Raw genomic sequence first — 27,522 nt, 5'->3', positions numbered from 1 at the left:
AGGACTTGAAATTTTAAGGCCAACATTACACTACCTGTCTATGTGAGCATTTTGACTTTAATAAATGTGATCTGGATGGGATTTTCATTTCTTCTTTACATGTCCTGTTTGTTTTCTAATTGTTTATGGGGAACTGAGCACTTTAATCGCCAGGGAAGCAAGTTCAGTAACAATGAAGTTTTAAGCAAGATCGCCCAACCCAAGTTTCAACAGCCCTGACATGTAGCTTCATTTTTGCCACAAAGCGATGCAAATTCTGAAAGGTTTTCAAATGGGAACAGCTCTGTCAGCTATCCATATTATCCTTTGCAGTTTTTCTCCTTGAATGCCTAGTAAGGCATTCAAGGAGAGAAACTTGCCTAAAACACCTGTTTCTAAAGCCAGTGTGAACAGGGCCTTAGAGTGTAGTCCAACCATTTAACACTGACAGGGGTGCTTACAATGATCATAATATTATGAAGTGTTAGCTGGAGTTCAGCTTCAAATTCTTAGTCAAGTCCATCTAAATCTGCTGGTCTAATGCTACCTTTCCCCCAGACTGACAAATGCTGATGTCCAAAGTGTCTTTCTCCAGATCCTAAGACAGGAAGTGTGCTATTGGTAAGAACACCTGATTACAAAAGCCCTAAAATGAAAAAAAAATAAAAAAAGGATGATGTGGTGGCTGCATTTTCTAAGGATTGCTGAGCTGCAATATATTACATTTATGCTTTTGGGTTTATTACTACTTTAAAAAAAATATTATTAAGTATTAAAAAGTGTTAAATACTTCACCTTTACTCGCAACAGTGTTTGGATGGCATGTTTATTTCTTTTACATTAAATTACCAGTAACAAAGATGTATTAACAGGAAAAACGCTTGCATTTAACAGCAGCATATTCAATAACATTTGAATTTCACAGTTCAAGTAACTACTGTGCTGACGCAACATGACTTGGTTCCATTTTATTCAACATCATCTTCAGTTAGATTCTGAGCACTTCCAATTCTCTGAAAAACAAAAATTATGGTAAACTGATCATACACAGTTTCAGAGGAATGTTACAAAAGGTATGCTAGGATAACTGTACTTTCCTGAGAAAGCTTAAGGCTGGGCAGTATTGACATTTTGCAAGAGGCACAGGGACTGCTGCTGCATGTTAGGAAATCTCTTGCCACCACCATAAGGAACAATGGCAGTGCTCAGACCACGTGTCAAACTGTAGGTAGACATAGCTATTATTCAGTATTAAGATACTCAACTATTGCTATGAATACACAAAATCCTTCTATTACTTACTACACAAAAAAACCCCCATAAAACACAACCAATAGCGATCACCTTATCAAGATGTTTAATCACACAAATAAATATAAACACAAATTAATTTTAAAGCCTTATGAAACAGTTCATCTTATTCGGGGACAACAGACAGTAGGTTTTCAGACCAGAGCATTTATTGAAACCGGCCTAAGCAACTTCCACCTGTGATAGGTGTTAATATGACTGCAGTTCCCCCTGTGGTCAGCATTTCTGTTCACACAATGTTCTGCCTAAATAGAAATTCAATCCCTGTTATGGATCTATAGGGGGAATTTATCAAAACTGGAGCAGACAAAATATGGAACAGTTTTGCATGGCAACAAACCATTTTATCTCTTTAATTTTTAAAGCTTAAAAGTGTTGTAAACCCCCAAAAAATACGAATTTAAATGACCTGTCTACCGCACACAGCATAAATCATTTGTCTGTAGTCTGGTTTTTTTTTTTTGCTGTAGGAAAGCAGAGAGAATTTCAGATGACTGGCTGCTCCTTTCTTGGCCAGACACATGAAAAAAATTGTGTTGCCACACCACCCCTCCTGGGACTGGCACACTAATTAGGAGTCTCATGCATGAGGGAAAGGGGCGTGTGCCCCGCAGCCATCCAGACAGATCACTCCCAAAATAGCCTAGCTTGGGAATTACTCAGTGGACCATGCCGACACTTTGCGCTCATCTGTAACAGAGGTGGTAGGGTGATACATGATTTTACAAGTCATCATTATCAACTAACGGGGGATGGGGCGCAAACAGCCTCTCACAGATTTAACCCCACAGCTGCCAGGGAGAAAGCCAAGCAGGAGGATCACAATTAACCCCTCAATGACTGGCCACTATTACTGTGTAACTATCGGGCGTTACTTGAAAGAAGGGCATGTGACGATTGTGCGCAATAGAGACATGGACGCTGTACGTGATAGTCATCTGGTTAGGCCTCAGCCATTTTGTCTCTCCTCCCTCATGGTATGGAATTTACAGCTGTAAGCTGAATGGACATCAAAAGGGACTCTTCTCTTAAATAAAAACACAGATAGATGAAGCTCCAGGGCTGTAAATCGCTAATTAGTCTAGTGCAGGAGGTCTGCTTTGAAAGCCACTTTCCTCTGCCCAAACATAAAACAATAACTCAGTCAGTCATGACCTGTTAGGCCACTAGGGCTAGAGTGTGCCATAAAACATACATTCTACATGTAGACATTTTTCATACAAATCATAAAGTTCAGCAGGAACTGGGCACATTAAGATATATATTTGGATAGATCATTTTAATAGGAGTCACACAAGGCCTTACATGACTATATTAGCACCTAGGATGGGGAAGACAGCAGTCTCTTCCCTCCTGGGTGACAAGGGTATGCTGTGTTTGGTATCCCTGGGTTTGAAATAGAATTCTGAATATTAATCTGCCAGTTGCTAGGATTCTACCCATACTTATTGGAGGTTATTAATCTTAGTATGAAATTGCAAGGCGACTTGGACATAACCTTGGTTACCCGCTACCACCCGTCCCCAAACTGGATGTTTGGTCATTTCTTCTCAGGCGACACCCCTTTAATATGATAGAAAAAGACTGACAGGCTGGAGAAAAGACAGCTCTCGTTTAACATCAACCAGGAAACATCTAATAGACTTGAGAGCCAAGGCAATCTTTTTGCTCAGACAATCGGACTCTGCTTAAACTAGCGACATTGCAAGTATTCTGCCTTCTGAACTCCTTTCTTTTATTTCTATGTTTTATTGTTCTCTTTATATCTTAGTAACATATTTTTCCGTAAATATTTCAATTGCACCATTTTGACCTTTTTAGTAATAAATCCTATTTTGAAAAGTGTTGAAACTGTCTCTAAAGCTTTTAATGCAAACTAAAGAATCCCTGTCTCTTGAAGAGTGCTACTGTATGTAATAACCCTCTAAATATATGTCTGTGGTGACAGTGTGTATTACAGACGCTTATGCTAATATCAGTGTTATTGCTAGGATTTGTGAGTTTCCTCCTCCTCTGTAAAAAAAAGTGGTGGTGGCAGTGTGAAGGGTTAATTGTGTATAGCACAGATTGTAGTCCCGCGAGCTGGACACATATCTTTGTGCAGGGGCAGCAGAGAGTGGCATTGTTACGCAAGTGACAGCACGGTGCGAGATCGGCTGGTCCTTCGGTCACGAGTTGGTGAGAAGGGCAGGGGTCAGACGCCATGTTCCATCACAAGGCACTACAGTAAAAGTGCCCAACCATTGAGGGGTTAATTGTGATCCTTCTGCTCAGCTCCTTCCCTGGGAGCTGTGGGGTTAAATCGGTGTGAGGTTGTTTGGCTCCCATTAGTTGATCACGATGACCTGTGAAAGTATGTACCCCGCCTACTCCTCCTCCCTTCACAGAGATAAGCACATAGTGTCGGCAGGGTCCCTGAGTAATTCCTCACAGTTGCTCAGCTTTTTCCAGCCTATGAAAGTCTGCAGTCTCCAGTGCCTCAAATTCTGCCCAATGTTTATGGGGATAACTGTTTTCTCAATCTCTAAAGTTACATTTTTTTTTTAACCTGGTTAAAGGGTGGCACCATTTGTTCTGCATGGTCGCTTTCTTGCTTGCTCCCGAGATGGACTAGGGACTATGAGAGTGCTTAAAGCAGTGCACATGATGGCAGCTAACGTGCACTGCTTGTTGCAAACAAAACGGACGAGGGGGTAAATAGCAAAACAAACAAACAAAAAAAAAAAAACACTACAACTAGTATTAAACCCTTAGCAATTTTAGTTTAACACAAGCTGCTTCTGGGGTCCCCTGTGGGCGCTCTCCGCTTCTTCTCTGTGCCTGCCCCCATTGCCAGCCACTTGCTGTGGGGGCATATGTGTCGGTTCGCTCCTGAGCTGGGCTGTTTGTGTCCACAGACACACACTGCATGGCTTGGCCCCCTGCTCCTTCCTCACTAACTTTGATTGACAGCAGCAAGAGCCAATGGCTCCCACTGCTATTGATCAGTCCTGTGAGAGAGAGAGACAGACTGACTGCTGCAGTTGGACACAGAGCTAGATCTACACAGGACTCAGCTAAGTATTAGGGAGGAGGGGGAAGCAGGTAATGAAAAGCTTTTTTTTTTCTTTATTGCAGGTAATGCATTAAGGTACAAAAACCTTGTGACTATAGAACCCCTTTAATAATTTCTCGGTTGCATTTCTGCAAATGTAGATGTAGTAGTTCAAAACTGATGGACCCCTAATGGATAAAAAGTTTAGGCAAATTATTAACCATTCTGCAACAGCATTAAGGAGGCAGCTGACCAGTACCACATTAATTCTGCAATGCAACAGGGACCTCAAAATAGACTGAAATCATAGACAACTATGTTCAGCAAAAAGAATAACAAGGCCTCATGCGGTAGAATGCACCCCCCCCCCCCAGGATCTCTCATCTCTACATCATCAAGCAAGTCTTTGAATACTTTCAAAGACAGTAGGCAGAAAAACAGCCAAGGTTTATGGTGGAACTATTGCTGTTGTAAAAGGTGGTAACACTAAATCATTTCACAGGTTTGTTTCAGTCACCTACTATGAATTTTCTTTAAGAATAAAAGCTGAAGATATTCATGCCATTTTTAAATAATTCCTGTTTTACAGCATTCATGCTAGTATAAACAGGTCCTGAAAGCGAATTAGGGCATGTGTCAACAGGAAACTGTTGTTCCGAATACTAAGGGATTTAATCATTCAGGCTCCAAGCACATTAGTGTTTTTTTTAAGCTCCTAGAAGAAGCAGTTATCAGCATTTTTTTCTGCTCCTAGAAGGTAAATAGTGTTATCATATGTGTCCATGCATACCATTTTAGGCTAGTAGCGTTTTTCAAGCTTCAGCGTTTAGGACCAGAAAAAAAAAAGTCCCTGCTGCAGAGAACTACCCCCATAACAGGACATTATCACCTCCAATCTTTACTATAGGATTTCCACCAGACATATCAGTGTTGAAGCCAATTAAATGTGTCTCATCTGACCAGAACACTTTTTTCCATGTGGCCTCACAATCTTTAAGGTGCGTATTGGCAAAGCTAAGTCATGACTGCATGTGGTCTTTCTTGAGAAGTGGCTTTTTTTTCTTGCAACCCTCATACAAGCCTCATTTGTGGAGAATTTGTATTGTCACATGCACATAATGACCACTCTTAGTCAAACATTCCTGCAACTGCTTCAGAGTTTTTGTAGGCCTCTTGGTAGCCAGTTTCCTCTTGGCTCTTTTCTTCAGTTTGGAGTGACACCCTGATCCTGGGAGAGAGTGTGTTGTATCAGATACCTTCCACTTCTTAATAACAGACTTCACTGTGCATCTAGGCATTGATAAAGCCTTTGAATTTTTATCCATCTCCTGCCTTGTGCCTGTCCATAACTTTATCCCGGAGATCTTTTGGTGGTGCCTTGCCACTCATAGTTGATGTAAAAGATGCAGTGCTTAAAATAACATAAAAGTCACTGGCATGAGTGCTTGATTGCGTTAAAAGTGATAAACAGGTATAAAGTGAACCGTCATATAATGACGTTTAGGTAAGTGAATAGATAAATAAATACAAGGTGACTTTAGTGTTTGGTAAATATTTGACATAAATCAACAGGATAAATAAAAGTCCAAAATTCATGTGATCCATGTTGGTGAAATCCGTGATTGGAACTGGTAATATTATTATTATTATTATTATACAGTATTTATAAAGCGCCAATAGTTCACTCAGCGCTGTACATTACAAAGGGGGACAGAACATGTGACAGAACAATACCAATACAATGCAAAACATGAGGGGATCGAGGGCCCTGCTCTTTCGAGCTTACAATCTAGAAGGGATGGGATAGTGGTACAGGAGGAGATAGCTGTGGGGGATGGAGTGGTAGGAAGAGTGGAGGAGGTCAGCAAGTTAGCAGGGGGTGAGGTAGGCTTCCCTGAAGAGATGGGTTTTCAGGGTGCGCCTAAAGGAGAGGAGAGTAGGTGATAATCTGATGGGTTGGGGCAGGGAGTTCCAGAGGATGGGTGACACCCTGGAGAAGTCCTGGAGGCGGGCATGGGAGGAGGAGACCAGGGAGCTAGAGAGAAGGAGGTCTTGTGAGGAGCGGAGTGTGCGTGCTGGGTGGTACTTGGATATTAGGTCAGTGATGTAGTTCGGGGCAGTATGGTGGACAGCTTTGTACGTCAGTGTTAGGATTTTAAATTTGATCCGTTGCGCAATCGGAAGCCAGTAGAGGGATTGGCAGAGGGGGGTGGCGGAAACGGAGCGTTTGGAAAGGTGAATGAGTCTGGCAGCCGTATTCAGGATCGACTGAAGCGGGGATAGCCAGCGGCGAGGCAGGCCAGTGAGGAGGGAGTTGCAGTAGTCGAGTCGTGATATGATGAGGGAGTGGATGAGCTGTTTAGTGGTTTCTGGGGTTAGGAACGTGCGGATTTTGGCGATGTTGCGGAGGTGGAGTCTGCACGAGTTTGTTAAAGATTGGACTTGGGGCTGGAAGGATAGGTTGGAGTCCAGAATGACACCAAGTACTCTGGCCTGCAGAGCGGGTTTGATATTGGCGTTGTTGGATGTGATGTAGAAGTCAATGGGGGGTGGGGTTCGGGCTGGGGGGAAGACAAGGAGCTCTGTTTTGGAGAGATTCAGTTTAAGGAAGTGGAGCGACATCCATTCTGATATGTCGCTCAGTAGGTGTGTGATTTGGGCAGAGACCGAGGGGGTGAGGTGGGGGGTTGAGAGATAGATTTGTGTGTCGTCGGCATAGAGGTGGTAGTTGAAGCCGTGAGAGTGTATGAGTTGGCCAAGGGAGGAGGTGTAGATGGAGAAGAGAAGGGGCCCAAGGACAGAGCCTTGAGGGACCCCAACAGAGAGGGGGAGTGAGGGGGAGGTGGTAGCATTATAGGTAACGCTGAAAGAGCGTTGTGACAGGTAGGATGAGAGCCAGGAGAGAGCAGAATCTCTGAGGCCGAGGGAGTGTAGTATTTTGAGGAGGAGGGGGTGGTCAACTGTGTCGAAGGCCGCAGAGAGGTCAAGGAGTAGGAGCACTGAATAGTGGCCATTAGCTTTGGCGGTTAGAAGGTCGTTGGAGAGTTTGAGTAAGGCGGTTTCGGTGGAGTGTAGGGGGCGGAAGCCAGACTGTAGGGGATCGAGGAGGTTGTTGTCGTTGAGGTGAGAGCATAGGCGGGTGTAGACGAGGCGCTCGAGGAGTTTAGATGTAAGTGGGAGCAGGGAGATGGGTCTGAGGTTGTTCGGGTCATTGGGGTCCAGGGAGGGCTTTTTAAGTATGGGGGTGATGTGTGCATGCTTCAGTGGGGAGGGGAAAGTGCCGGAGGAGAGGGAGAGATTAAAGATGTGGGTGAGGGAGCGTAGGATGGAGGGGGAGGGAGGTCGTAGGAATTGTGAGGGGATAGGGTCGAGGGGGCAGGTGGTGAGGCGGGCATCAGAGAGGATCTTGGAGACTTCCTCGATGGTAGTAAGGTCAAAGGTGCGGAGTGTTGGGGGAGCTTCAGTATGAGGAATGTAGGGTGGGGTGGGAGAGGAGGTCAGAGCAGTGGTGAGGCCGTGGGAGAGGGGTGAAGAGGGGGTAGCTAAGTGAGGGGGAAGGGGGTTGGAGGGAGTTTGAGCAGCGACGAAGTCCCTGCGGGTAATGTCGAGGGGGAGGGGGGATGATGGGGTAGCTGTGTGAGAGGGGACGGGTTGAGAGGGCGTGTGAGTTGCGGCAATGTCCTTGCGAATTGTGTCAATCTTGTTTTTGAAGTGATTGGCAATATCAAGGGCGGTGAGTGAGGTGCTGGGTGGAGGTGGGGGTGGAGAGAGTAGAGAGTTGAAGATGGAGAAGAGTCGGCGAGGATTGGAGGAGAGGGCCTTGATGAGGGTCAGGAAGTAGGCTTGTTTGGCTGCGTGGAGGGAGGAGGTGTAGGTGCGGAAGGCAGATTTGTAGCAGGTGAAAGCTTGTTGGGATTTTGTTTTGCGCCATAGTCGCTCCAGGGCACGACTGCGTCGTTTGAGGGTTTTGGTGTGATCAGTCTGCCAGGGCTGGAGTGGTCGGAGTCTGATGTTGCATGTGGTTAAAGGCGCTAGTGAGTCAAGGGCTGCTGACAGCGCGTTGTTGTAGGCAATCATAGCCAAGTCGGGGTAGGACAGGGGGAGGATGCGGTCGTGGAGTTGATCAGCTGCAGAGTGGAGGGGGGCAGGGTTAAGGTTGCGGAGGTTACGGCTGGTAGTAGTGTGACATTTGGAGGGGTAGGTGTTGGAGGACGAGGAGATAGAGAAGGTGATCAGGTTGTGGTCAGAGAGAGGGAAGGGGGTGTTAGTGAGGTTGTGGGGAGCGCAGCGGTTGGAGAAGACAAGATCAAGGATATTACCGTCGGAGTGGGTGGTGGATTGTATGCACTGTGCAAGTGCAAAGGAGGAGGTTAAGTGGAGGAGACGGGCTGTGTCCGGGTTGTCAAGGTTGACAGGGATGTTGAAATCCCCAAGAATGATGGTGGGTAGCTCAGAGGAGAGGAAGAAGGGTAGCCAGGAGGAGAAGTCTTCCAGGAAGCGGGGTATGGATCCAGGAGGCCGGTATATCACAGCAATCTTCAGGGGGGTTGGGGAGAATAGTCGGACGCAGTGGGCCTCGAAGGAGGAGAAGGATAGGGAGGGGGGGTTTGGGAGGACTCGGAAGGTGCTCTGCGGTGACAGGAGCAGACCAACCCCACCACCTTTACGACCGTTAGGTCTGGGTGAGTGGGTCCAGGTGAGACCTCCATAGGAGAGTGCAGCAGGGGAGGTAGAGTCAGTGGGCTGGATCCAGGTTTCCGTGATCGCCAGGAGGTTGAGGGAGCGGGAAACAAAGAGGTCGTGGATGGCGGTAAGCTTGTTGCACACCGATCGGGCGTTCAGGAGTGCACATGAAAACGGGGGGGAGATTTTAGGGAGCAGGGGGACAGATACTAGGTTGCGGTAGGACATGGAGGCGGGAGGGTGTTGTGCGGGTGAGGGAGGTGGTGGAGGGCCAGGATTCGGGGAGATGTCTCCCGCGGTTAGGAGGAGGAGAAGGGTGAGAAAGGTGGCATGGGAGCGGGATGTGCAGGAGCGTGAGAAACTCCTAGTGGAGGTGTTCGGGTCAGTGGGAGAGTGGAATAATAGGAGGAGGTGGTGGATGCCATAGAGGGGCGAAGGAAGCAGTGAGGACACAATATACAAATGTTTAGGAGGAGCAGAGGGATATAGTGAATGGATTTTGGGAATGGAGGAGAGGAAAATGAGGAGTAGAAGAGGCATTTTGGGGGTGATGAGGGCAGTAGTAGGGAGATGAAAGCAATGAGGGGGAGATGTGCAAGTTTTGGGGTGGAGCAGAGGGGTAAAGAAGTGAGATCTTGGGAACAGAGGATAGTCGTATGAAGAGGAGTGTATTATATAAAAAGGTACACAGAGTGGGACTCAGGCATGTAAGAGATGTTTCCCAGGGTGTTTGCTTGCAGTCTGTCCAGCATGCAGTAGAGTTTCTTGCTGTTGTTGTGTCTTTCTCCTGCTTTAGTTCAACTGCTGTGTTTAACTGCTTCGCACTCTTTCGAAGCCGCACTCCGTCAGAAGCAGCACCCCCATCACAGTCAGCATACAAGGCAACTCCAGACCTCTCTCACAGGACCCTCTCAGCATCCAGGAACAGCTCCATGGAACTCTCAAACCACCGGATAAAACTGCTCAGAAAAACAGGAATCTCTCCACCTTGGAGGCTCGTTAATAACAAGCCAGAAACAATAAGGTGCTAATAGTGTAATATTTTATTGAAAAAACGGGAACATAGTATATAGCAGAGCAAAAATAGCTGTCAGCGCTCACTCTAGGAATAGTCAAAATGGCCGCCGGTCTTCCATGCGGCCTCTGCGGCAGGACGTCAATGCGGCAAGGCTCCTCTCTGACGCTTTTTGTACTCATGCACGTTTTCAAAGGGATCTGCCTGCCGCTGACGTCCGCACCTTATATAGTCCCGTGCGCATGCGGGCGCCATATTAGCACTGCGAACGGGACGAACAGTAAAGGAGACTAGCGTACACACCTCACTATTACGAAGAGGAAATTACACAATCATATTATGCTAATAGCCAATTTTAAGAAGAAACAATATATGGAAAAAACACTTGATATAAATAAAGGGATCTAAGAAATAACGACTTAGAAAGAAAACGGCCGCCATTTTATCATAGTCCACCATAAGGCAAATGGCCGCCATTTTATCATAGTCCACCATAAGGCAACAGCAAATAAACAGCCGCCGATTAGTCTTAAGAACCTGGAGAGACTACAAATAGCAGCCAGGAATAATTGGCAAAATTAAACAATAGAAAAAGGGTATATAAAACACTCGATGGAGTGAACCAAATCTGAAATGATTCAGTATAACAGAACAATTATTTTCTCTCCCAAATGAGTAGAGAAAAAAAATCTCCATAACAATATATAATGTTACTTAATAAATAGAATCAAAAACTGAAAATCATAAAATATATTAAGGTTATTATTAGGATTCGCAATATTGGGTGCTCAGCTATAAACAATATTGATAAAATACAGTAAAATCAAATATAAACGCATGAACAGTCTAAAAATAATGAATGAAAGTCAAGAAATGTAAGCCTATAAAAAATATATGCCCATAAATCATTATGGCCATATAAAAAACACTAAAAACCGGTATCATAAAAAAGGGGACACGTAGAAAATCCATAAAATTATATAAGTCTACATGAAGACAAGATTCAAGACAACAGAATATGAACTTATGCATATAATAAATTCAATAGACCTATAAAACCTAAATGAAGGGGCACTAAAAAAATAATCATAAACGCATGTAAATGTCTGAGCATCATATAAACGCATAAAAAGACACATATAATAGAAAACACATAAAAAAAGAGAGCCTGTGGTCACATATGGCCTCAAAATTAGAAATAATCGTATCTAGTTCAACTGTTATCTATAAAACAATTAATATCCAAGTTAATAGTCAGACCATCTGGATATAGGGACCGCAATTCTACAATCCACTTAGTCTCCATCATAGACACTGCCCTACGTTTATGTCCTCCCCTCCAATGAGGTTTAATGAGATCAATGCCAGTGAATTTTAAATGTGTAGGGTCTCTATGATGACAATCTTTGAAATGCTTGGAGAGAGAATGCTCCTTGAAGCCCTTCTTTATATTATAAATGTGATCCCTGAGCCTGTCTTAGTCTCCTGGTGGTTCTGCCAACATATTGTTTTTTACATGGGCATTCCAATACGTAAACCACATGTGTGCTGTTACACGTAATTGTGGATTCAATATTATATACTTTTCCTGATATATTAGATTTAAAATCACTGGTCATTTTTTTTTCCGGATGCCATTATATTGACAAAGCATGCATCTGTTGCAAGGATAAAATCCTTTCATACCAAAGGAGAAAGATACATTTTTAGGCAGATCAACAATGTTAGGTGCCAAAGTATGTCTTAGAGAAGGAACGTTCCGGAAAGTTATATCTGGATGTTCTGGTAAACTAATATTCAAGACGGGGTCATTCTTCAAAATTGCCCAGTTCTTTTTAAGGATTTTTGCAACTTCCTTGTATTGCACTGAAAAATTGGTAATGAATGGGCAAAAAATGTGCAGGTTAATTATATTACCAGAAGCGAGATCAAATATATTCAAATCTCCTACCTCCTTGATATTGTTCAGCGTTGTGGCATCATAGCCTTTCTCTAGGAATCTGTTTTTTAGAATCTCCGCTTGAGAGTGAAAATCTTCCAGACTATCACAATTTCTGCGAATACCCAGAAATTGTCCTTTAGGGATGTTTTTCATCCATGAAGGATGGTGACAGTTGTCAGTAGCTATGTAAATGTTCCTATCTGTGCTTTTAAAAAAAGTTTTGGTGGTAATTTCAGTGCCATTGTTTATTATAGTAAGATCTAAAAAGTTAATTTCTGCATAGTCATATTGATATGTTAATTTAATATTTAGGTCGTTAAAATTCAACGTGTTAAAAAATTGGTTAAAGAAAATTCATCACCTTGCCATCACAAAAAAATATAGTTATGTAGCGACAGTAAAAAAAAAAAAAAAAAAAAAAAAAAAAAAAAAAAAAAAATCAGGCCATTCTTTTGAGTAAATAAGATCTTCCTCCCACCTAGACATGAATAAATTAGCTAAACTGGGAGCAAATTTTGCTCCCATTGCAATGTTCGTCAGATCTAAAATAAAGTCCTTCTGACGTGAGGGGATATCTATAGCTGTGTTCACAGCGGGTGTCAACGCATTATATAGTAACATTAAACATGCAGATGGCATGGCGGCAGTTGAATTTTATTTAATGTTACTATATAATGCGGTGACACCCGCTGTTACTAAATAGGTGGGGGCTTCAATCTTTATATCTCTTTTATCCGTAGTATCTTTCAGGAAAGCAGGAGTAGCAGTAACCAGTGGCTGCAGGAAGGAAGAAATCAATATATTCCCCAATGCGGGAGCTGAGTGAACCTATCCCACTTACTATGGGTCTTCCTAAGGGATGTATAGGATCCTTATGTATCTTGGGTAGACAGTAAGGAATGGGTAGTCTCGGGGCTACTGGACGTGGAAAATATTTATTTTTTATTCATCAAACCTTCCTCATATCCTTTTTTGGTTATCTTTTTAAGATCTTTCTTAAAGGGAATAAGAGGGTTCTTCAGTATTGGTTTAGAAGTATCCTTGTCATCAAGGATTTTATAAACTTGTGCCATGTAATCCTCTTTATCCAGGACTACCACTCCACCCCCTTTATCAGCTGGACACATAACAAGGTCTTTGTTTTCGAAAAGCGTTTTTATACCTTCATTGATATGCTGCTGGTTATTCCAATTCTTAACTTTAAGGTTATCCAAATCTTTTAAAACCATATTTCTGAATATATTGATGTGAGAATGAGAGGGAGGATTAAATAAAGAAGCATTTTTTAAATGTGAGACTTAGATGTCACTATGCATATTGTTATGTTCTCGTGAGAGACAATTTTCTTGTGAACTTATGGATATCAATGTAAGTTTTGAATTTATTTAATCTGGCTTTTGGAGCAAATTTTAATCCTTTATTCAAAAGAATTCATTATGCTCTGCTCAGGTTAAAAATACCGTTACTGTCTACATTCTTTTTTTGGGGCTCATTGACCCTCTTTCCCCCTCGGTTTCCTCTATTCTAAAGCTTCGTTTCCTTGTAGGGCCTCCCCCTAAAAAAATATATTGTGCTGTTGACCTGGCATTTCTGAGAAAAGGTTAGGCTGTCTATGGTTATTCCTTGAATCATTATGGAAATGAGTATATTCATTGCCTGAAACTCTTCTATTATGGGCATAACCATTTTGTTGATACTGTTGGTAGGCACCCTGGTTACCTCTTACTGGTGGGTAATAAGAACTATTACCTCTGTATCTAAAAGGGGACTGAGTGTAGGCTTGTTGGGACCCATTATTGCCCCTATTTGAATGGTTTTGCTCAAATGTTGGTTGGGGTATTGATTATAGTTACCCCTAGGGTTCCTCCATGATCCATGCCTACGTCTAAATTGATCTGATCTTCCATTGTAATTGGGATTGAATGTATTAGGCCTCTCATGTGGACTTCTGCCATAATTTGGTCTCTGTCCATAATCTATTGGGTGGGTTCTCATGTCTCTAATCCCTATATTAGATTCATTTTTTTCATATAAAGCTTCAAATCTATTATAGGTAGGGACACCATATCCATAATTCCCACTTCTTGATGTTGTGGGGATGTGTTTGTACTGGGGATGTGGAGATGCCTTCTATGCTCACTGTGTTCCAGATTATTCCACCATCCTTACCTGTACCCAGATGACCACAATGGGATAATATATATGCATGCGCTTTATTTTTGCGCTTCTGGTGAGTGCAATCATATTACCCGTTCCAATCACGGATATCACCAACACGGATCACATGAATTTTGGACTTTTATTTATCCTGCTGATTTATGTCAATTATTTACCAAACACTAAAGTCACCTTGTATTTATTTATCTATTTAATCACTTACCTAAAACGTCATTATAGGACCATTCACGTTATACCTGTTTATCACTTTTAGCACAATCAAGCACTCAAGCCAGTCACTTTTGTTATTTTAAGCGCTGCATTTTATATATATATATATATTCGTTTAGAGGGTAAACGGTTTTACCTTAATGCAAGCAGCTATACAACCAAGTGCTTAACCTTACTCCTTTATTTACTCATAGTTGATGGTTTGCTTCAGTTGTACTAACAGGAACCAAAATACTCCAGGAAAACGCTTTTCATGCTGAGCTAATCAAAATGACCACAACTGATCACAGTTAAAGGCTTTGTGTGCCTTTGAGAAGGTGATAAGCTACACCTGACTAACTTTACAAGTCATTTTTAGGAGTGTGATGCTTTTCCAATTCAGCAATTCTGTTTTTTATTTTTTTCTGACATGTTGGCTTTTTTAGATCTTTCACTTGCATGTTATAAGTTCCACTGAGTAAATACGGCCGGATAAACAAACTATGTGTCTTAATTTAGAGTGCAAGCAACAAAATAAGATTATTTTAAAGGGGGGTGATTTCTATACCCACTGTAATGTTTAAAAAAAAACAAAAAAAAAAAAAACAAAACACACTTTACAATTTTTTTTTCCATCCAACAGATTGCCCTTCTGACTACATGGTGTTCCAGTATCACAGAAAGTGTAGGTTTGTTTAACCACTTTTACCCCTTTCCTGCCCAGGCCAATTTTCAGGTGTCAGCACTCTCACACTTTGAATGACAAATGGTCATGCAACACTGTACCCAAACTAAAATGTTATCATTTTGTTCACACAAATAGAGCTTTCTTTTGGTGGTATTTAATTACCACTGGGGTTTGTATTGTTTGCTAAATTAACAAAAAAAAAAAAAAAAATACAACACGTTTGTTTCTGTTATAAAAGTTTGCACTGTAAAGGCTTTTAAAGTGTTGCCTAGGGAGAATGTTGTGATTTCTTTCTGTAGTCTCATTCCTCTGCTATTTGCAGGAGTCATTTCTGACAAGCTATGTAACGTTCAAGGGATAAAAGGGGGCCTACAGCCTGTGATTGACAGCCTCAGCTGTGCATGTTTCCCTTTGAGATTGTGCAGAAGGGAGCGTGTCCCTTCCCCCCACTCAGGTCTCAGATTACACTCCGCTCTCCTCTGATCTTGGACTTGATGTAGAGAAAAGAGTTTGCAGAAAAACAGGTACAACTTATGCAGGAGAATTTGTTTAATCTTTGTGTATAATTTTAGGTTAGTCACTTAACTGGGAATACATGAGGGTTTAGAACCGCTTTAAAATATGTAATGGATTGTATATTAGGTATACAATCCAAGAGTTTTTTTTTTTTTTTTTTTGTATAAATGAAACTGGACAAATGTCAAAAGGAACTGTAATGGCTTGCTGCTGCACAAATCAGTACAAAAAGAACTGGAAATATGCCAAAACATTCTAAGGCCCCCTTCACATGGGCAAACAGACTCAAAAGCAGAGACAGCAACAAGAATAAGCAGATTTTTGCTGACAGAGGACACGGTCTGCTGATTCTTTCCGCTGTCTGTGCCTATTTGGCATTTGAAGGAGGCCTTACACTTAGACATTTTGTAAAGGAATTTTATTTTTTGTTTTTTTAAGGTGCATATTAAAAAAAGAAAAAACAACTGTTTACAAACTTGTAGTCAACCATTTAAAAATTTAGCCAACTACAAAAAAAAAATAAAAATATGGCAACTGTCCCAACCTATAACCAGACCAGCAAGGTGCACATGGAAGGGCAATGCACATCGCAAAACAAAGGATTTCCCAGCAACACTACCAGCCAGCTTGCAAAACAAACAATTTGGCCCTGTCTAAACAGTATGCGTTAAAAACAGAGGGTTTTGTTTTCACAAATTTGCAAATACATGCATAAGCCACAGTCCCAGGTCAAGGGTACTCTATATGTGGGAGCACATGTATAAATGGATAGGTTTTTTTGTAGTTGGCTAAATTGCATGCAGGGATGCACTGGATGCCTTTGCTGTCATTTTGGTATAGCTGGGTATCACGTGCGTCCCTGTACCTTTAAGGAGGAATGGGCTCCTCCAGGCACACCTGCCCTTAACCTATCCATTTATACATGTGCTCCCATCATGGAGGCTTTGGAAATTTTAGTTATGTCCACAGTATATAGAGGTCCCTTGACATGGGACTGTGGCTTACACATGCTGGGAAATCTTTTGTTTGTTTTGCGATATCTAAAAATCTCACATTTTTTGGCTACACAGTAAACTGCAACAATTTGCATAACTTAACAACTGTATTTTTCAATGCAAACATGCTTTTTGGTAGCTACTATATCAACATCATCTTTCCGAGCCATCTCTTCAAATTGATTTTCTAGAATGCTGCTAAATTAGATTTGTCATGTGAAGTCTCTCAAAAAGGACATATTGGTCATTCACAGTGGAATGTAAAGAGTATTACCTGGCTGATAGTTGGTAATTTAGTCAAAAGCATCTGGAAGACTTGTGGTGGAAGAGTCTGTTGTAAAACCTGAAGAAGCTGTTGTGGTTGTCCGCAAACTGCAATAGCATTTGTCAAATGATCCACACCCTTTTCAAAATCACCTGGTTACAGAAAAATACAATTTAGTTCCAAACAGAAAAACATAAAACTGTAATGCTCTTCTGATGATGAGCAAGACCAGTTGCACATGAACATAATTTACCAATATTTATGCTCAGGATCTTGTTGACAGAAAGATGTAAAGAAATAAAATGTTCTGAATGTTCTAAAAATCTTCTTTATCCTCCAATTGCCAGTGTTTCAGCGTATGCAGGTAAATTACAGAACTCAAACGTAAAATTTTCTATTTTTATTTTACAGCTCTGTACTCAACTATGTATTACTGATCTTTACAGAGCTGTGTGCACTGTTCAATGGTGCATCTGTTTTCAGATCAGTGGCGTTTTTTCACTCCATGTGGCATTATATTTTTTTTCAGCCCGCTGAACTGCTGAAGGCGACAGTAAATACTAACAATTTAGAAAATAATATTTTAAACTACAGTCAGCATGGATTCACAAAATATCAATTTCCAAACAAAATGCAAAAACTTAAGACAGAAGGACTGGCTGTGGACATAGTATACTTTAATTTTGCCAAAGCATTTGACACAGTTCCCTACACCTGCCTAATGTGTAACTTAAAAGTCCAGTCTGAGAAAATTCAGCTTGAATACAGTTTTAGCCAGTTTTCTATCCATTTACAGAGAGTAGAGATGAATGCCTCCTACTCTGGTCTCAGGTTTTTAGTGGTGTACCCCAAGATTCAGTGTTGGGACCCTTCCTTAATATATTTATAAACGATAACAGGTCTGGGATTAAAATAACATTTCAGTGTTTGCAGATGACACAAAGCTATGGAGTGGAATTAAGTCCTTACAGAAAGTCATCAATTTAGAAGCAATTAAACAGACAACTGAGGTCGGCTTGTAAATTGAAGGGCACCCAAACTGATAAGAGGCATGGAGGAGCTCAGCTATGAGGGAAGATTAGAGGGACTGATCCTATTTTCTCTTTAGAAGAAGCGATTAAGGGGGAATATGATGAACATGTAAAAAAAAAACAAACAAAAAAAAAAAACACCATACGTGGACCATATGGAAAAAACTTGGTGTAGAGTTATTCCGTTTAACCACTTGCACTCCAGAGGATTTACCCCCCTTAATGACCAGGCCTCTTTTTGCTACTCGCGCTTCACTAATTCAACTGATAATTATGTCCTTTTTTCACACAAATAGAGCTTTCTTTCAGTGGTATTTGATCACTTGTGTGCTTTTTATTTTTCACGCTATAAACAAAAAAAGAACTAAAATTTTGAAGAAAATCGATATTTTTTACTTTCAGCTATAAAAAATATATAGTAAACTCAAAGTTAGTTATAAATTTAGGTCAAAATGCATTCTGCTACATGTTTTTGGTAAAAAAAAAATCCCAATAAGTGTATATTGATTGCTTTGTGTGAAAGCAATAGTGTCTACAAACTATGGTATAGATACTGCAATTTCCGCCATTTTTTTTGCTATACAGCGCTGCCCTAGTTTAACGGACAACTGCGCGGTCATGCAATAGGGTACATAAATTAAATTTATGGCCTTTTTTCAAACAAATAGAGCTTTCGTTTGGTGGTATTTGATCACCTGTGCACTTTTTATTTTTGGCGCTATAAACAAAAAATATTTTTGAAGAAAAAATTATTATTTTTTTTTTTTTTTTTTTTTTTTAAACAATATTTTCTCATTTCGGTCATACAAAATATCCAAAAAAACTAAAATTTCATCATAAATTTAGGCCAGAATGTATTCTGCTACATGTTTTTGGTTAAAAAAATCCCAGTAAGTGTATATTTATTGCTTTGTGTGAAAGTTATAGCATCTACAAACTATGGTATAGATAATGGAATTTACACAGCTTTTACTTTCTGACTGCTCATCACATTACTTGCGGTGCTAAAATACCAGGATAGTACAAACACCCCCAAATGACCCCTTTTTGAAAAGTAGACACCCTAAGCTATTTGCTGAGAGGCATATTGAGTCCATGTAAGATTTATTTTTTTTTTCAGAAGTTTCTGGAAAATGACAGACAAACATTTTTTTTTTTTTTTTTTTTTTTTACACAAAGTTGTCATCTAAATGATTTATTTCTCGCACAAGCCATGGGTATATTATTATACAGGATTTATATAGCACCAACAGTTTGCTCAGCGCTTTACAGTATAACGGGAGACAATATAGCAACAATACAGTTCAATACAAGAGGGATTTGAGTTTACAATCTAGGGTATATGTGGAATTACAACCCAAAATACATTCTGCTACTTCTACAGAGTATGGGGATACCACATGTGAGACGTTTTGGGAGCCTAGCCATATACAGGAGCCTGAAATCCTAATGACCACTTTAAAAGCCTGAAGGTGCGTAACTTCCTCATTTCACTTCCTCAAAACCTATCACAGTTCCGAAGGCCCTGACATGCCAGGATAGCACCCCCCCCCCCCCCCCAATTGACCGCTTTCTGGAAAGTAGACACCCCAAGGGATTTAAAAAGAGGCATGGTGAGTATTTTGCAGATCTAATTTTTTTCTCACAAGGTTTTGAAATATAAAAAAAAAAGAAAAAACAAACATTATTTCTCTTCTTTTACAAAAACTTGTGGCAACAAATGAGATCTGCAAAATACTTGCAATTCTTCTTATCAAATTCCTTGGGTGTCTACTTTCCAAAAAGGGGTCATTTGGGGGGGTTAGGTGCTATCCTGGCATTTCAGGGCCTCCGAAACTGTGATAGGTAGCCTGGAAGTATAATGAGGAAATAAAGTCCTTTAACCGCTTGCCGCCCTGCCACTGTATATATATGTGTGCAGGGCGGTACTCAGGCGCAAAACCACGTTTTAAAACGGGTTCCGCACTCCCGCCGTTTTCGCCGGCAGGTGGGTGACACCATTCGATCCCGGAGAGATCAATCATTAGATTTCAGCAAGTGATGTCTGGCTGAAATCGGATGATCGGTCCCTGTCCTATGTTGACATTTACACAGGACAGGATATGATGTCATTCTTCTCTGCCTGGACACATTCCGTTCCAGACAGAGAAGAAGACATACAAAAAGTGAGTACAAAGCACTACACTAACAGTTAGAACACACCTAGGACACATTTAACCCCCTGATCGCCTCCCCCCCCCCCAGTTAACCCCTTCACTGCCCTGTCACCAGTGTCACTGATCAGTGAAGCGATTTTTACTGATCACTGTATCAGTGTCGCTGGCGACTTCCGATAGTGTTAGTGCCCTACCCAGATAGCGCCAGTTTGCCCGCCAGTACACCAGTAATCCCGTTTAACCCCTTGATCGCCCCCCCAGTTAACCCCTTCACTACCCTGTCACCAGTGTCATTGATTACAGTGAACAGATTTTTACTGATCACTGTATTAGTGTCACTGGTGACTTCCGATAGTGTTAGCGCCCCTCCCAGATAGCGCCAGTTTTCCGCTAGTACACAAGTAATCACATTTGACCCCTTCATTGCCAGGAACACGCTTACTTGCACGCTAAACCTCCATTGCTAGTATAGTGTCTGATTTGATCAATATCTTTGATCAGATCAGCACTATACCAGCGTTGACATTACTATAATATCCCCAAAAACGCAGGGTTAGCGGGATCAGCCCCGACACCTGCCAGCACCTGTGTTTGGCCCCTACGCCCCCCCCCCTTCTCCCCCAGCAAGTGCAGTGTCAGTAGATAACTGTCACTTGATACATATTACACACAAAACCGCAGTGTTCACAGAATCAGGCCTGATCTCTGTTAGCACTTGTCGGTAAATTTTTTGTAGCGGTTCAAGCAGTCCCCGACAGCCAGGCGCTCTTTTTCCCGTGAGTCGCACTAGGTACCTGTAAATTTAGTGGCTAAAATGTCCAAGCAAAGGTACTCTAGTGAAGAGGTCTATAGGATTCTGAGCATGTCAAGTGAGAGCGAAGGGGAAGACTCACTGGCAGAATCAGGCTCAGAATACGAACCTATAGACAGCAGCGGCACCCTGACAGATAGCTCAGACGACGAGGAAGAGGTCCCTGCTAAGATCAGGTGTACCCGATCCCATTCCCAGGTTGCTGAGGTGGTACAAATGCATGAGGACTCTCATATGCAGCAGAGTGCCAGTGCTAGTGCCACACTACCTTTTGGTGAACTGGCGAGCACCAGCGGCCTAGTACATCCTGGTCGTATACATACCAGCACTGCAGTATCACTTGGTGACGTGGCGAGTCCCATAATTGCAGTACAAGCTGGTGCGGTGGCGAGCACAAGTAGTGTCCCGCGGCCACCAAGAATTCGCACACAGGCCCGTAGAGCCCCTAGTGTCCTTCCGGATGTGCTTGCAAATCCCGATTGGCAGCCCACTTACTTCCCCCATTCACTGCCCAACCCGGAATTCAGGTGGAAACAGCAAATTTAAATACTCCCCTTGATTTTTTGAGCTGTTTTTCACAGAAGATCTTTATGCATTGATTGTGGATCAAAGCAATTTATATGCACAACAATATATCGCCGCCAACCCAAATTAATACCTTGCCAGACCATTCGCATGGAAACCTATTACAATTTCCGAATTTAACGTTTTTTTGGGCCTAACCCTCAACATGGGCATTAATAATAAAAATCAATTGCGGTTGTATTGGTCCACAGACCCGCTTGTTCACATGTCCGTGTTCTCTGCTGCCATGGCCAGGCATAGATATGAGAAGATAATGCGTTTTATGCACTTCTACGACAACACACTCAGTAGTCCTCAGGGTGACCCTGAATTTGACCGGCTCCACAAAATTCGGCCCCTTGTAAATCACTTTAACCAAAAATTTGCAGATGTGTATACTCCCCATAAAACACCTGCATCGATGAGTCCCTCATTCAATATTCTGGCCGTCTTCTAATCAAACAATATCTCCCCAGCAAGCGTGCCAGATATGGGATCAAGATGTATAAGACCTGTGAGAGGGCAACAGGCTATACATGTAAATTTCGGATTTACGAGGGAAAAGATAGTCACTTGGAGCCCCCCAGATGCCCAGACTACATGGGGAGTAGTGGCAAGATAGTTTGGGACTTGGCGTCATCCTTTTTCCATATGGGGTACCACTTATACGTGGACAATTTTTATTCAAGCGTGCCACTATTTAGACATTTGTTCAATCTGGGAATTTGCACATGTGGCACTGTGCGATCTAATCGCCGGGGCTTCCCCCAACGGCTTGTAAATACTCGTCTTAAAAAGGGGGAAAAAGCCTGCTTGAGAAACGAAGAATTGCTTGCAGTGAAGTGGAAGGACAAACGGGATGTTTACCTCCTGTCTTCCATTCACGCAGATACGACCGTCCAAATTACCTCGGCAGCTGGTGTTGTTGAGAAGCCCCTCTGTGTCCACGATTATAACCTTAACATGGGAGGGGTGGACTTCAACGACCAGATGATGAAGCCGTACTTAGTTTCCCGAAAAGCCAAACGCTGGTACATAAATGTGTCGGTTTATTTCAATTGGCTGTATATAACGCTTTTGTTCTCTATAAAGCAACTGGACATAGTGGATCATACCTAAATTTCCAGTTGGAGATCAACAGGGCCCTTTTGTATCCAGAAGGTGCTGCGCCCCAAACCCCTATCCCAGATGCAGTTAGCCGTCTGCATGAGAGACATTTTCCCGATACCATTCCTGGTACCCCAACCCAAAAAAGACCCCAAAAAAGATGTCGTGTCTGCAGCAAACGTGGAATTAGGCGTGACAGCCAATATTGTTGTCCCTCCTGTCCTGGCCAACCTGGCCTCTGCGTCAAGCCCTGCTTCCGCCTCTACCATACACTAGTGAACTATTAGTATAGGGTACAGTACGGCACATTTACACAGGGTCTCGAAAGATGTTAGGTAGTCAGGAAACTGGCTGTCGCATTTGGAGAGACCCTACCAGCTGTTTTAGAAATGTTTAAGGTTTGAAAAAAAAAAAGTTAAAAAAAAAAAAATTAAAAATACAAATCCCCCCCAAAAAATAAAAAAATTTAAAAACCAAAAATAGTTATAGTTTTTTTTGTTGTCATTTCTGTGATTGTTCTACTTTTACGGTTTTATTGTTACTGTTTTATTGTTAACCATTTCTGTTTGCAGGAATGCTTTCAGCTGCAGCACTGACCTGTTTATTCTGACAGCAACAGGAACTTGCTCTCAGAATAGACATAAGTCAGCATGGGCAGCGCTGTTGGATGAGATTTTTCATCTGCAGTTAAAAAAAAGAGCATATATGCCAAAGCATGGGGGCCTGGGGTAGCCAGTGGGTGGATGGCCCCTATGCTTCGGCATATATATTTTATATTTGTTGGCAAATTTCATGTGTGCCCGCCATTAGAAGTGGGTGGATGCAGGGAGGTTTCTAATGGTGGGCATACCACCACACACTTTTCCTTGCAGAGATATTTCAATTATAAAGTTGTTTTATTGAGTTTATGTTTTATTGTTAACCATTGTTTATTTCTTTGCAGGAATGTCAAACTACAGCACTGACCTGTCTATTCTGACAGCAACAGGGTCTTGCTTTCAGAATAGACATAAGTAGGTGTGTGCAGTGCTGACGGACGAGATTTTTCATCCGCAGTTAAAAAAAAAAAAAAAAAAAAAAAGAGAATATATGCCAGAGCATGGGGGCCTGGGATGGCCAATGGGTGGATGGCCCCCATGCTTCGGCATATATATTTTATATTTGTTGGCACATTTCATGTGTGCCCACCATTAGAAGTGGGTGGATGCAGGGAGGTTTCTAATGGTGGGCATACCACACACTTTTTCTGGCAGAGATTTCTCCTCTTTTTTTTCCCCATTCAGCCCACAGGCTGCATAAAGAAAAAAAGAACATAGCATATACACCCAACAAGGACCAGCGACGTACTGGTACATCACTGGACTTTGAATGGTTATACCAGGGTGATGCCTGCAGCTGCAGGCATCATCCTGGTATCATTTTTTTCAGCCGACAATGGGCTTTCATGTAAAAGCATTCCTAGTGGTTAATTAGCTGCAGGATTGCCTTTACAAGCAGCGGGAGAAAATGCCCCCCCCTCCCTGAGATAGCATTAAAAGTGATTAAAACAAAAATTAAAAAAGGGACAGTGTAAAAATAATTAAATAAATCAGAAAAAAAAAAAAAAAAAAAAAAAAAAAAGACCCTCGCCTATCCGCGCACACCTGCGGTCGTGAGCGTTGACCCTGTGCCAGTATGGAAACAGCGATTGCACCATGCATGTGAGGTATCGCCATAGCTCTAGACCTCCTCTGTAAATCTAAAATGGTAGCTTGTGAAGGCTTTTAAAGCGTTGCCTATAGATATTAAAAATGTATGCAGTTTGTCGCCATTGCTCAGGGTATGCGTAATTTTAAAGCATGTCATGTTTGGTATCCATTTACTCAGCATAGCATCATCTTTTATATCATACCAAATAATTGGCCAATATATTGTGTTTTTGTGCATTAAAATGAAAAAAGTGTATATTTTTCAAAAAAATTGCGTTTGAAAAATCGCTGTGTAAGTAATATGTGAGATAAAAAATTGCACCACCCACCATTTTATTTACTAGGGTGTCTGCTCTAAAAAAATATATAATGTTTGGGGGTTCACTTTAATTTCCTAGCAAAAATACAGATTTTTTTAATGTGAACAAAAAGTGTCAGAAAAGGCTTGGTCTTCAGGTGGTTAGAAGAGTGAGTGATGTGTGGCATAAACTTCTAATGCTGGGCATAAAATGCCCCCTCCCCTCAAAATGACCCCTTTTTGGAAAGTAGACACCCCAAACTATTTGCATTACACTTCCTGACTACCTATCACAGTTTCGGAGGCCCTGGAATGCCAGAATAGCACCAAACCCCCCAAAATGACCCCTTTTTGGAAAGTAGACACCCAAAGGAATTTGATAAGAAGCATGGTAAGTATTTTGAAGATCTCATTTGTTGCCACAAGTTTTTGGAAAATGAAGAAAGAAAATAAAAACATATTTTTTCTCAGAAGGTTTTGAAATATAGAAAAGAAAAAATGAGATCTGCAAAATACTTACCATGCCTCTTTTTAAATTCCTTGGAGTGTCTACTTTCCAAAAAGGGGTCATTTGGGGGGGGGGGGGGGGCTTGGTGCTATCCTGGCATTTCAGGGCCTCCGAAACTGTGATAGGTAGTGGGGAAGTGAAATGAAGTTACGCACCCTTCAGGCTTTCAAAGTGGTCATTGGATTTCAGGCTCCTGTATGTGGCTAGGCTCCCAAACAGTGTCACACGTGTGGTATCCTCATACTCGGCAGAAGTAGCAGAATGTATTTTGGCATTCCAGGGCCTCCGAAACTGTGATAGGTAGTCAGGAAGTGTAATGAGGAAATAAAGCCTTTTAAAAGCCTGAAGGTGCTTATTGGATTTTGGGGTCCTGTACTTGGCTAGACTGCCAAAACGTCTCTCATGTGGTACCCCTATACTCAGGAGAAGTATCAGAATGTATTTTGGGGAGTAATTCCACATATACCCATGGCATGTGTGAGCAATATATCATTTAAGTGACATTTTTTTTTTGTTTTGTTTTTTTTACACAAAACACATTTTGTCATTTTCCAAAAACTTGTGGTAAAAAAATTAATTCTTCTATTGATTCAATATGCCTCTCAGCAAATAGTTTGGGGTGTCCACTTTCCAAAAAGGGGTCGTTTTGGGGGGCGGAATCGTTTTATGCGCAGAATTAGAAGTTTATGCCACACATTACTCACTCTTCTAACCACCTGAAGATCAAGCCTTTTCTGACACTTTTTGTTCATATGAAAATTTTTGGCTAGGAAATTAATTTAAACCCCCAAACATTATATATTTTTGTACAGCAGACACCCTAGTGAATAAAATGGCGGGTACTACAATTTTTTATGGCACATAGTACTCGCGCAGCGATTTTTCAAAAGCAAATTAAAAAAAAAAAAAAAAAAAAATACACTTTTTTTACTTTTAATGCACAAAAACACAATATATTGGCCAATTATTTGGTAGGATATAAAAGATGATGGTATGCTGAGTAAATAGATACCAAACATGACATGCTTTAAAAACTGTACTTGCCCCGTGCAATGGCGACAAACTGCATACATTTTTAATATCCATAGGCAACGCTTTAAAAGCTACCATTTTAGATTTACAGAGGAGGTCTAGTGTTAGAATTACTGCCCTTGATCTGATGTTCACGGTAATACCTCACATGTATGGTTCAACCGCTGTTTTAGATACTGACACAGGGTCCACGCTTGTGCACACAGGTGTGCATGCATGGGAGGGGTGAGATTTTTTAAGTTATTTTGATTTTTTTAATTCTTTTTACACATTACCATTCTTTTTTTTTTATCACTTTTAATGCTATCACAGGGAATGCATATATCCCCTATAACATCAATGGGCATTGTCATATATTCTTTTTTCAGAAATCTGGGGTCTATCAGGCTCTAGATATCTCCTCTGCCCTTACATTATCTAATCAAACCAAAATCGGTGTGATCAGATGCTTTCCCAATTTACAAATGGCGCTGTTTATATCCTGTGAAACTGAAGTGATGAAATGCTCGTAGCTTCCGAATTTTTAGACTATAGAGATGATTGGCACCACTCTGGTCTCCAATCAGCTCTATGGTCAGCTGGCAGAAACACCAGCTGCATTCTCAGGTTCCCACGATGGCACGGGACTGCCAGTGAAGGCCGTGGAAGGCAGCGGGGGAGGGGCATCATATCCCGCTGCTTGTAAAAGCAATTCTGCAGCTAATTAGCCACTAAGATTGCTTTTACGTGAAAGCTGATCGCCGGCTGAAAAAAACAATACCAGGATGATGCCTGCAGCTGTAGGCATCATCCTGGTATAAGCAAAGTCCAGTGATGTACCAATACATCGCTAATCCTTGTTGGTTATATATGCTATGTTCTTTTTCTTTTGTATGCAGCCTGTGGACTGAATGAAAAAAAAGAGAAGAAATCTCTGGCAGAAAAAGTGTGTGGCATGCCCACCATTAAAATATTCCTCCCTGCATCCACCCACTTCTAATAGTGGGCACACATTAGGTCACACTTTGTCACATGCGCCAGTTCCAAGATTGTACAAATGTCTAAATAGCGGCACGCTTGAATAACAATTGTCCACGTATAAGTGGTACCGCATATGGAAAAAGGATGACACCAAGTCCCAAACTATCTTGCCACTGCTCCCCATGTATTCTGGGCATCCGGGGGGCTCCACGTAACTATCTTTTCCCTCGTAAATCCTAAACTTATAAGTATAGCCTGTTGTCCTCTCACAGGTCTTCTACAGCTTGAGCCCATGTCTGGCACGCTTGCTGGGGAGAAATTGTTTGAATGCAAGGCAGCCAGAAAAATTAATGAGGGACTCATCAATGCAGATGTTTTGCTGGGCAGTATAGACATCTGCAAATTTTTGCTTAAGGTGACTTGCGAGGGGCTGAATTTTGTGGAGCCAATCAAATTCAGGGTTACCCCGAGGACAACAGAGTGTATTTTTGTTGAAATGCATAAAACACATTATACTCTCATATCTATGCCTGGCCATGGCAGAAGAGAACACGGGCATATGATGAATCGGG

General features: G+C 41.7%; 1 protein-coding gene across 2 annotated transcripts in view; it reads right to left on the bottom strand.

Moving 5' to 3' along the window:
• Nucleotides 1-788: 788 nt before the first annotated feature.
• TOMM20 (translocase of outer mitochondrial membrane 20) overlaps nt 789-27,522 on the bottom strand; it is a 56,240-nt gene continuing 29,506 nt past the window's right edge. Inside the window, exons 4-5 of one of the 2 annotated variants that reach the window (XM_089668532.1) lie at nt 16,805-16,947; nt 789-992 (exon numbers count right to left, since the gene is read on the bottom strand). In XM_089668532.1, coding sequence (XP_089524658.1) covers nt 948-992; nt 16,805-16,947 — 188 coding nt within the window. In that variant the 3' untranslated portion in view covers nt 789-947. Of the gene's footprint in view, nt 993-1,086; nt 1,202-16,804; nt 16,948-27,522 lie in introns of those variants that run through there. The other variant, XM_089668531.1, reaches the window with a different exon arrangement.

This window comes from Staurois parvus, unplaced genomic scaffold (assembly GCF_062004578.1).
Source record: "Staurois parvus isolate SC_StPar_1 unplaced genomic scaffold, SC_StPar_1.0 ptg000059l, whole genome shotgun sequence".
NCBI classification, from domain to species: domain Eukaryota; kingdom Metazoa; phylum Chordata; class Amphibia; order Anura; family Ranidae; genus Staurois; species Staurois parvus.
The sequence above is the reverse complement of the archived record's forward strand: the minus strand, read 5'-3'. Positions and strand labels throughout refer to the sequence as shown.